We start from the raw sequence: 12356 nt of genomic DNA, 5'->3' as shown, positions 1-12356 counted from the left end.
TTACCAGGGACAAAACATTTTAAAAAGTATATTGTGAATATGCTTAGTAGGGTAAATTAATGTTGTGTAAATACTTCAAAATTATATTTATTTGAAATTAAACAATAATTCAAATGTTTCATTTTAGGTAATCTTATTTTTAAAAATCTGAAGTGGTGGAGGAAGAAAAACCACATCAAATAAGTGCAATCAGAAATCTAAGATTCAGATCCAATCCTCTCTTCACTTCCTTACAAAATGCTCCTTGAATCACCCCACGTAGAGTGTGTTGGAACGCACTGCAAAACAATTGTTTGTTAGATCGAATGACTTGTCCTGCATAGCTGCGTTAACATGGCACTGTCTAAACAAACCAGAAGAGCAAGGAACACAATTGGCTTCCGAAAAATTGTGGATTTTCGGAGAGCTATTTCTGGTACCCATGGCAGTGCTACTGTAGACCGATGACCAAGCGATATTATACTATTATAACTTGACCACAGAAACAGATGTAGAACAAATAGCCAGAGAGTCTTGATCTTTTTCTCGCCCACTATGACTTACCATAATATAATACACAGAAGTCCCTTTCCAAGGAATAAAGCTTCCTTAGAAACAGACAGTGGAAATCAGCCAAAATTCCTAGATATTTTGAAACTCCAGATAGAAAGAAGGATCTTATAAAAAGGTAATATTAAAACTACTTCGTGCAATCAACTAAGCACATTTGGAATGTTTTTCAAGACTTATATCTGTAAGTGACTTTCAACAAAACCTCAACTTCCTTCTTCAGGATCAGATAGTCAAAAGAGACATTAAGGCCTAGCTTTCATAGCTTTTCCTATTCTACCAAAATGATTCAGCTGCTTCAGGCTTTTTGGGAAAGTGCCTGTCATCAGAAACATTTATATCACAGAATCACAGAACGTCAGGGATTGGAAGGGACCTCGAAAGCTCATCCAGTCCAATCCCCCCATGGAGCAGGAACACCCAGATGAGGTTACACAGGAAGGTGTCCAGGCGGGTTTTGAATGTCTCCAGAGAAGGAGACTCCACAACCTCCCTGGGCAGCCTGTTCCAGTGTCTGTCACCCTCACTGAGAAGAAGTTTCTTCCCAAATTTAAGTGGAACCTCTTGTGTTCCAGTTTGAACCCATTACCCCTTGTCCTATCATTGGTTGTCACCGAGAAGAGCCTGGCTCCATCCTCCTGACACTCACCCTTTATATATCTATCACCATGAATGAGGTCACCCCTCTGTTTCCTCTTCTCCAAGCTAAAGAGCCCCAGCTCCCTCAGCCTTTCCTCGTAAGGGAGATGCTCCACTCCCTTCAGCATCTTTGTTGCCCTATATGACTTAAAGTATTTTAATTTTTATGTGAAAACCCTCATTAACAACTCAATTGCATTGGAATGATGTCACGGCTCCCTCTACGAGGGCTGCCAGCCAAAGGTTGGAATGTCATTCAAGAAATTTCTGCAATTAGTGCCTCATGTTTTATGACAAGCTGAAACCACCAGTTTCCTTTAAGCCCAGGTGCTTTTCTGCATCGCTACTGTTTTAAATGGATAGTGACTAAAAAGGAGCTCGTTTTTTTAATGATTTTGAAATTTCCAAATCTGGATAACGCATGGATGCTGCATCCATCCTTAGCTGCTTTTGACTTCAACAAGAGATATGTAACTTCATAAGCTTACAATAAACAGGAATTTATATTTTCCTTATAAATCTTCCTGTTTCCAACATTAGTAGCCTCTCAATTTTATCTCAAAAAATAAAAATTCTTTGAAATATGTGTTAAGATAAGTTCAAAAGCAATACATCACGTTTGTTCCCAGCAGACCTGGTACACTCTTCTTCCTCTGACATGCTCCAGACTTAAGTTTCATATGAAAGAAACAGCACATTGGCACCAATTAGCTTGCCTGCTCTCCCTCCAGGATTACTTAGAAAACATTGATACATGGTGACATATATTTACATTAAATGGGAGATTTCGAAAAAATTACTGCTCTTACAACACGAAAAATAAGAACCAACTCAAGAAATGAACTGCATTGCTCTTTCCTGCTGACAAACCAAAGTCCGTGCAAATGTTATATGTAAAATATGGATTTCTAAATAAGGAATAATGAACACTGCATAGCACGTGGCTCTTTTTTTCATCTTGGTGCAAAACACTATTTCCCTCCACACATTTTGAACAAATTATAAATAATAAAATATGACTGCACCAAAGGTGTGAGGGGATCCATATAGATCTTCATTTTTATTTGTTCACTAAGTTCTTAGGTCAGCTCTTGCTAACATTTGCCAAGCCCGCTTCTGAGATGACTTTAGGGAGAAGGAATTGCATTATTGAATAATTTATTTCATCTTTGAAGGAAAAAAGAAACTACATCCTTCCTATATCTGACTGGGATGTTGCACACTTTCCTGTGCTAATGCATTTTTTCTCTTCTTTTCCCCCTTTTAATAGTTTGTTATATAAATTCTGCACAAGAGACATGGATTTCCATAACAAAATATCAGCTAATGGTTCAAAATATTTAAAACATGAATTCAAACAAACAACTGAAGAGCTATTTCATTGCATTTATTTTGTGTTTAACACAAAAACTTCTCAAGTGCTGGTAAGTGAGTTATTTTTTTCCACACCTCCCAAGACGTATGGAAATGATTGTGTCAACACCAGTAGCATTTTAGGTAAGGACACATTAATATTAAAATGATACTGTAAAAATATTGCTTGAAGAGAGTTTATTTTTTCTGAGCAGAGCTCCTACTGTTCACGTTTACTTTGTTATCTCATTGTTTTAAACTTAAATGATTGAATGTCCAATTAATATTTGTTAGAACTTTGACTTCTTCCAGTATGCAAATCAAATTCTTAATTCAATTCCAATTCAATTTCAAATTCAAATGCCTAATGTCAACTTCTCAGTACCTTAGTACCTGGTAGCAATGTCTTATTCTATACAATGGCTTAAATTTAGAAAGTTTTATACAACACTGGGTGCCTACTCAACAGTAAGTCTTGTAATAACAAGCAACATTGAGGGAAACAAAAAGCTGTTGAAGAAACTTTATATTAGCTCGCCAACTTAAGCTGCCAATGAGAACAAGAGGTAGATCCTTTGTGAAAATTAGAAATCTTCAGTAATTTGGAAAAAAAGCCCAGCAAGATCCACTAAAATGATCAACACCCTTATACAACGAGTCAAAAGCAAGCAAAGAGCGCACAATCAGATGAAGAGCATAAAAAAAAACCCTGAAAAGTGTCTTGTTAGAAATTGTCATAAACTTTCCTGTAGAGCTTATAACATGATAAAAACTGTCCTCCAGATTTTTTCTCCTGCATCTAATTAGAGGAGGAAAGGAGTGAAAGTAAGGTCTCCTATTTCCTTTTCCAAGGAACAGCAAATAAATGAATTTTCTATGGAAAGATTTCTGCACTCCCAACCTTACTAAACCCTGGTCTAGCACAGGCAGAATATGAAGTATAAGCATGCAAGTCTGCAAGCTTTCTTTCCTTCTCTCTGAAAACATAAGAACAAACCTGTACCAAAAAAACCCTAAACCCCATCCTCAACCCAATGTGACCTTTCCATTGCTGACAGTACAATACTGGGCATCAACTATCCGGTGTGATCAACTCGATACAAACATATGCCAAAAATCACATACGCACTTAAGAACAGAGGTAATAAATAGTTTTGGCAGAGTAACTCTGAAGGAATATAATATTATTATATAATAATATGCATTATAATAATAATTATACAGAGTGAACCGTATAGAGAAAGCTAAAGGAATCAGGGAACTAATTTCACAGAGCTCCAGGGTCAATGCTCTCCCACAACTACCAGCTTTTGAGAAGCTAAAGTATTATTTATCTGCTTTTCCCTTCTTACATATGGATGTCTTTCAATGGTATGGATTACTAGCTGTAATCAGAAAGCCTCAGTATGTCAAGTGCTGCCTATCCAGGGCATAAAAAAAAGCAGCATTGGCCCACAGCAGCTGTACTATTGGGCCAAGATTGTGCTTGTCATCCCTCAGAACAGTGTATTCTGTAAGGATTCTTCATCCCTTTTTACCCAGGGTACACTCCAGGGCAACTCACTTTACTGCTAAAGAAGGAAAGCCAGCTCCATAGAGGTGTGGGGAAAAAAATGAGGCCGTCAGGATACAGCATAGCAGGCAATTCTGTGATAGAAATGGTGAATCCTTTGATTCTTGGAAAAATAAATGCATAAAATATTGTACTAAATTGATTCCAGGTCAACCTGCAATTAATGAGAAATCTCATCCTCCTCAAGGCTATTAATTCAAACTGTGCAAAACTGCAGTAGCTGCTTAACATTTCAAATCACTGTAGCAGAATCACAATACTTAGTGACACTACGATTCCTTTTCCATCTGTGTCACGTGAGAGATTCAAACGCAATTATAACAACACTCATAGGATCTAGGAACATAGTCACACAGGCTATGTTATAACAGGACAAGAAGGGAGTTGTTACCTGTTGGCAGAGTGTGTCTAGCCATTAAAAAAGTAAACTTATTTCCCTATTAAGAATTGCATACACATTATAGGAAGTGGGTCTGAGGCTTGGCTTTACATTTGGCTTCAACATTTGAAGATGGGTGCATCCACTGTGTTTACGTATGACATACAGCTTTTGCAGGAGACATTCAGAAGTATTTCCAACAGAGAACAAACTAATTGTATACTTACAGCATGGGGTGCTTAGTCTTCTAACAAGTTGAGGGAATGCAAAGATAGCTGACAACTCCAGTTCATGGTTTTGACTTTGTTCCTTCTCTTCAGTCTGGTCAGCCCAAACTACTGATTTTTGTCTTTGAATCAACTGCTCAACCTCCCCAAACTCAGACTCAGTTAAACTAGTTGTCAGTCCAGCTTCTTTCAAAGTCAGGTATTGCTTGCGAAGAACTGGAAGTAAAGTATTAAGTGCTCTGTAAAACAATAAGAGACAAGACAAATATGAATAAATCACAACTAATCTGAGACTTACTAACAGCACTACTATTAGGAATTAGGGTTTTTTTTCCACTTCTCATCCCATCTCCCCCCCGTTCTGCTGTGAAATTCATTTTAATGTATTTTGAGGGAGAACCATGACCCTGAGAGGAAATATTCATGACTAAGTATAGTGATTTTTCTTTTTTTTGTAAAATACTGTATTTCACTCTAAGTATTTACTAAGTATATTTTTCCTCAGTGTCAAAGATCTTCAAAGATCCAAGATCCTCTCAGACCACAGAAACACAGTCAGTATATCTTGACTGAGTTCTGACTTTCTAAAATTAATAGATAAATGAAGAGTATAAACCAAATAATGTGGTTTAAACAAGGCATATATTAATTAGATGTGTATAGAAGCTTATTAGAAGCCTAGTGCAAATAAATCTAGATACTAGGATTTTTAATTAAAGCATGGAATACGTTAAGATCTACACACAACTGCAATCAAAGTGACAAAAGTTTAGGAATTCTACCTGAGCACACATATTCATTAACTCTGGAGTCAGTTGCAAGACTAAACAGTAGGTTCAAGCAAGGAGGAAAGGGACAGGTATATAAAACCACCAAGAGGCAAAGTTTTAGTTACTAACAATGTATCTTTAAAAAGTATTGCTTTCTGTTTCCCAGGTTTATATAGTAGTTTTTGTAATGTTTATGTAACAGCCTTTTCTCTAAAGGAGGAAGAAAAGCTGAGTATTTCATTTTGGAATGATTATTATTAATTTAACATACTTATTTAGTGAACAGATTGGCAATTACTCCCCGTTCCTTACATCACACTCTGAAAGCTGGTTTCCAACATTTTCAAGAGACTGATACTAGAACAAGAGCTGACACTTAGTTGCAAAGTTAGCTTTCTTCAGTCTGAATGGCTACGTAAGAGCTTAATAGTAGCGATTTTTAATACAGGTAAATTCGTGTCTACAGTACAAGAAACTAAAAGAATGCAAATGCTTACAAAAATGTCAATACTACTGTTTAACACAGCAGAAAAATAAGACATCCTGATCTATTGAACAATTTGTAAAAACTCCGCAGAGAAGAAAATTAAATAGAAGTAAGCAGCACTAGAGTATACCTGCAGTTTCTGTTAAACAGTGGTGGATACAGACCAAGATTTATGAACTACTATTTTACATATCTTCTTGCTTAAGAAAATACAATTCTAACCTAGAAAAAACAAAGCTTGAGAAAAATCTTGCTTCTGTTTCAACTAAAATTCTACAGATAGGACTTCTGAAGTTACAAGTGTCAGAACAGAAGTCTTACCACGCCTGCTATGAAACCATACTTACTTTTCTGTCTCCTTATAACGCTGATCTTGAAGGGACACCAGAGATAACATGTGCTCCATCTGGGCTTTCAGGTCCTTAACTTCCAGGTTTAAATGGCAACACTGCAGTTCTTTACAGAGTTCCTTGGGGGTACAGCAAGAAAAAAAAACACAGATAACTGCACAGCAAACCAATAATGAGAAACTAAAAGTTAATATAAGATGGAGTGGGTTTATATTATTATTTTAAAGTTTAAGGGTAGAAAATTATGAATTGTTTGATTTTTATCTACATGCGTAAATATTGCTCTGTAGATTCCTTCGATCAACAACGAGTGCGCTATAATTAGCATTGAGAATCCAACAGGCGCACGTGTGCCCAAAAATACTTTTGCCTCTTCTCCTGTGTACTTGTTCCATATCTGAATTTCAGTGACATTGTCTGGGACAAGACTTCACTGTATTCAGTGATCTTCCCAAGATGCCATTATCTTGTTTGAAATATCTTAATTTCTTATAAGGTATCAACACATCTTAGTCATCCAAACAGAAATACAAGTATTGAAATATATGTCACTATATGAGTCACACAAGTGCTTATCACACTATCATTTACACCACTCCAAATGCTGGCTGAAACTAGAAGGCAGGGAGGAACAACCTCCCACCTCTCTTTTCCTTTTCTCCTTGTTCCTGCACAGACCTTCAGCCCTTCCCTTCTGCCAGTTCTGGCGCTTGCCCAAGGCCACATTGAGCCGACTTGACTTGCTAAAATCTGGCAGAGAAATTAACACAACTTCCCACTTCTCTGCCCCTTCCCACTCCTCCCCTTTCACCCTCCAAAAACAGGAATTTTTACTTTGTTCAGGCTAAGGATTCGGTCATCACATGGTTAGAAGAGCACCAGGAGCTACTGTAACGGCAAGACAAGAAGTGTACGGCCAGGAGTGGGATCTATACTCCATGCTCAGTCATAGCACGCTTATAAAAATGCATGCTAAAGGGGAATATGTAATTATACACTTTCACGAACAAGAAGTACTTGCACAAACAACACAGTACTTTTAGGGCACAAGAACATAGATTCCTAATGCTAGAATTTGAAAGCACCCAGAAAGAATGGCAGAAGCCGTGATGGAGACAGAAGAAAAAAACCCATAGGCAGTTGTTTACAATGCATGAAATCTTTCCTTGAAGGGAAAGGCGTTTTACCTTTGGAATACACTCATCTTGACCCAGTAGGCGCATTTCATTTTCAACACGATGCAGCAAATTTGTGTTTTCCTCAAAGTGTTCTGCCACCTCTTCTTTCTTCTTCTGCATCTGAACACGGTGGGTTCGAAGCGTCGCAAGCCTTTGATCCCGCTTGCAAGTGGCCTGTAAAAAACCAAAAAATCAGCATTTAAGGGGAAACTTTCAAATTATGTTCACAAACATCTCTATATAAAAAAAGATTTTTTTCCTACACTTTATATACTTTATAAACATATATAAATATATATATACTTTATAAATATATATAAATATATGTACTTTATATACAACTGTGCATAAGAAACATTTTGCATCTTTGACCAATTTAACTTTTATTAGCACATTCTCTTTACAGGCATTATGGAATTATATATAACATTTTCAAATTTCTTTTTCCTGGAAGCCTTTCTAATAGAGACTGTAGTCATTTGATTATTCCTTTAAAGAATAAATACATTGGATTTGACGAATTTCTGTTCTAGGCCACAATCACCTTAAGTTGGAAAGACTGAAAAAACTACATGTGCACATACAAACACACTTCTAGACACCTAACCTAATAATTTATAGCAACTCAAGCACGAATACGAAGAAGGAATTTTATCTGCTTTGTTTTCCTAATGGAATATGTCCTAGAAAAATCCTGCTAAATGATAAAGTATTTGGCAAAAGGAAACCCCTGTATCTTCAAGCATCAAAAGTCTTCTGATGCTTCTCTGAAATATGACAACAAAAAAAGCACAAAACCAGCAACAACAAGCTGGGTATGAATGAGGTAACGCCCTAACAAGGCAAAGGCGACTCTTTCCATTCAGAAGACAACTGTAGCTTGCAGTACACTCTAAAAAGTATTCACTAATTCAAGTAGTCATAGAGAACATTAACTTTAGATAAGAGTTCACAGAGTTCAGCTTGCACTAAACTTTAGTTGAACAAACAAAACAAAAACCCACAAACATATGTTGCTACAGTCCACAAAAACAGAGAACCCAGTTAGTTTTTAAAAATTATATAACCTAATTGTCTACTTTCATATGTTCCAAAATTAACAACTTAAATGAAAACTTCATCAATCAGAATAAATCTACATATTTAGGCAGGCCAAATATGTCATAAGAATGACACTAGTCCTTCCCTAATATCACACAAACCAGAACTTAAACTACCTGGTGCCCTTCTGAATGTTCTGGAGAAAACAGAAGCAGTACATGGGGAGATGCAGACCGCATTCCTGAAGCTGACTTTGCAAAACGTGACTTCAACTCCCAGCATACAGAACACAGAACCATGGTGGGAAAGACACCTGAACCACATGTGTGCGTGCTCCAGGCAAGGTTCCAGGTCAAAGACTATCTTGGCCAGAATTTCACTTTGCTTTCTCTTTAGACTGTCTCATGACATGGCAGAGGATCTAGAGAACACGAAACCTTTTGGTAAAGAACTGGCTCCTTAGGAAGAGCACCAGGAGGAAGAGTTCAACATCAGACTGAAGCCCACAATGACCACTGGTTCCGTCTGAGCAGTGAGACCCGCGCAGAGCTTGGAGGATTGTTGAAGCAGAGAAATTCAAACGCACTTGTGAATACTTGAGCTCCTACACAGTGCAGTAGATGTATTAGGATTGAAGTTGGTATTGACAATATCCCACCATTTGATGAACCCATCCTGCAGGTTGCCAGGAAGAAAAGACACCTTACATTGATGTTCTCCAACAGGAAAAAAAACCTCTGGAACACACGTAGGCCTCAGCAAGATACTTGGTTGCTACTCTGTTTTGTAATTGGAAAAGTATCACAGGAGATATAGAAGAAAGCATCCCTCCCAGGCTGAAGAACTTGGACATATTCAACAAGCATTTTTAGATCCAGTATGGGCAATTGCAGTAAGCAGAAAAACTGAAACCAAGATAGACTGACTGCTTTCCAGGAACATGCTCCTTTTCTGGACAGTACAAATAACGTTAAAGTGGCAATCAGAAATGAAGAAATGATTTTACATCATATATATATATATATATATATATATATACACACACACACATATATTTAAAGCCTACCAGAGTACCATCAGTTGTTTGCCATGTCTTTAAAAATAAGAAAAATTGTAAACCCAATTCCATGACTGATGCAGAAACCTTCAAGGTAAAACAGGTCGAAACTGAGCAGACTTCAAACTCAGGAAGATAGTTTAAAGCAACTGTAATACAGGGGCACACACTAACTTTCTGTGTTTTCAGACAAAGAGGGATGTTCTATGCATGTTGTTCTGCTCACACTGCTGTAGCTGACACCTGGGGTGCAACAGGAAAACACCACAGAAATACAGGTAACAGAACAGAGGAACCAGCATTAGGAAGGACATAAACAGGCCCTAAAATCATTATTGTATTTAGTTACTGAGCATGAACAATTAAGTATAAAAAGTGTACAATGAGAAAATAATTGTAAGTAAAACTTTTCCCTTAAAAATGAATATTTTGGAAATACCATTGTGGTCTAACAGTGTATTTTACACAGAGAAATCCCAGAGGCATTTGGGAAAATAGCCAATGTATAAAAATACAAGGAAATCCAGAAGCCTTATAGCGTACAAGAAAAACATGAGCAGTCACTGTGGCAATCTAATGACTTGATTCCAAATTAAAATCCAATTTATTCCAAATAGTTGTAAAAGGACATTTAATTTTACCATTACAGTGACTTATTCTTATTAATAAATAAGACATCGCACTTACAGGACAGTGACTCTTGACCCTTAGTAAATCACATCTATAAGTCAAGCAATGGCAAAACCAACATTTGAGCGCAGCACTGCTAACGTTAAAAATAAAAGTTAAATCAATTCATGAGAAATATTCATATGAAATAGAGCGCGTGGAGGTATAAGTCCTCATTATGAGTAGAGATACAGATAGGCTCCATTGTAAGCAGTATTTAAAAGTGTGGCACATAGAAAATATTACTTTGGAGTTTCTATGACATATAAAGAATTATACACATTAGTCACTTGAAATATCTTCATTAATGACAAGCAAAAATGTGTGATGTATTTTCACTTTGACATTTATTTAAGGACTGAATTTCATGTGAATCACTGGGAAAAAATAGTCATATGGTAAACTACCATTTTTGGCCAAATACAGATTTTGTTACTGTGACTCAGCAAAATCAGCCTCATTCTCAACTTCATTTCTACATAAAACATATTCCGTTAAGCTGACTTTTATCAGAAAAATTAAGATACTATCTAACCATGTTTACTTATTTATACTTTGATTCTTCTAGAAAGACATGAGCATTTCACATTTCACAACAGCAATTGTTCTTACTTAGCCTCCAAATTCTTCTCTTAAAATTCAAGGCAACTCAATTGAATTATTTCAGCTTACACGACTCTGCCCTCAAGCAGTTTTATCCAAACATCTTCCTGGTGACAACTGGAAACATCAATGATAATAATCCAACTTGTTTAGCACAAGGTCTCTACTTCTCCTTATGAAGCAAAGATTTTTCAGCTTGATAATAGCTTCCATAGCTGTACCATACCTACATTCACACGCTCTCATTTTGGAGAAGAGCACCATGAGTGTCTTAAGGCTGGTCAGGTCTTAAGTATCGATGACAATCAAGCCTACGCAAGGACAAGTTTAAAAGTTTTCACCATTGGCAGCAATAAGCACAACAGCCGTTTTCTGTGCAGTGTGGAAAAATAGCACACCTGGCATTGCTACTACATATTCTGTATTAAAGTAAAAAATAACAAATGTTCTGAGTGATAATCAGTGTGACCTATTCTAATTGCTTAAATATTTAAGCATTGACTAATTATATAATTGCTTAAGCATCTGTTAGTACAGCAAAATGAAGAGAGATTGTATCTTGTATTATACTATAGAAAACTCACCTTCTCTACTCTTTCTTCAGAGCACATCAGTTGAATTTGTTCATGACACTGTTTCTGGTGATGTGTCTTCAGTGCATTTTCTTTCAGTTGCATTTCCAACTTCAGGTATTCTTTCCTGATTTCCGCACGGTTTGCAAACACATTTCTAAGGATTTCTTTGTATCTATTAGAGCCAAAGGATAAGAATAAATAGATTACTTACTGAAGCTTTTTTTAATAACCACCTCCTTTACAATGGAAACTTTCAATTCCAAGTTAATAAAATAAATATTAAAACATTAAGAGGAATAAAGTAAAGCCTGTTATAGATGAGCATTAAATAAAATGTCAGTATGCCAGTACAGATTTTATGTACTCGAACTGGAAATGAGACTTGAAATTTTGAAGGGGTCACTCAAACCTTTTTGTATATGAAGAATTTGTATACAAAGAACATTTTGCCTATTTTTTTTTTTATTAATGGTAGAATTTCATCTGCACATTAGTACAGAATAGCATTGGTAGCTTAGGGATTCCTATGAAATATCTGTGTTACAGTAATCATAAAATCATTTAGGTTGGAAAAAACCTTTAAGATCACCAAGTCCAATAACAAAGCTATCGATAAGCTTTACAAAAAACCCAGCACATGAGTTTTTAAAATCCCCATGTGCACTGCTGAAGCTCATCATTTTGAGTAAGACTCAGGTCTCTATCATAAGTAAATCCTCTCAATATCAGCAGTTCCAATGAAAATTTGATGGGAATAAATACAATCCACAGGATGCTGACATTGCTGCACTTCTGTCTATTTAGTCAATACTTCATAAGAAGTAGCTATAGATGCAACATCGTTACCACTGATGCAAATTGTAAGTTACAACAGCTTTCTGAGGATCAGAGTACATGGTTACCTTG

At 36.4% G+C, this 12356-nt stretch overlaps 1 protein-coding gene across 1 annotated transcript in view; it reads right to left on the bottom strand.

The window, feature by feature from the left end:
• The window catches only part of KIF18A (kinesin family member 18A), a 36719-nt gene that overhangs the window by 13179 nt on the left and 11184 nt on the right, over window positions 1-12356 (bottom strand). Inside the window, exons 10-13 of the mRNA XM_065065448.1 lie at window positions 11460-11622; window positions 7515-7679; window positions 6325-6446; window positions 4721-4959 (exon numbers count right to left, since the gene is read on the bottom strand). Coding sequence (XP_064921520.1) covers window positions 4721-4959; window positions 6325-6446; window positions 7515-7679; window positions 11460-11622 — 689 coding nt within the window. The remainder of the gene's footprint in view (window positions 1-4720; window positions 4960-6324; window positions 6447-7514; window positions 7680-11459; window positions 11623-12356) is intronic.

This window comes from Columba livia, chromosome 5 (assembly GCF_036013475.1).
Source record: "Columba livia isolate bColLiv1 breed racing homer chromosome 5, bColLiv1.pat.W.v2, whole genome shotgun sequence".
In the NCBI taxonomy this organism is placed as follows: domain Eukaryota; kingdom Metazoa; phylum Chordata; class Aves; order Columbiformes; family Columbidae; genus Columba; species Columba livia.
Note: the sequence above shows the minus strand (reverse complement) of the source record. Positions and strands in the feature narration are given on the sequence as shown.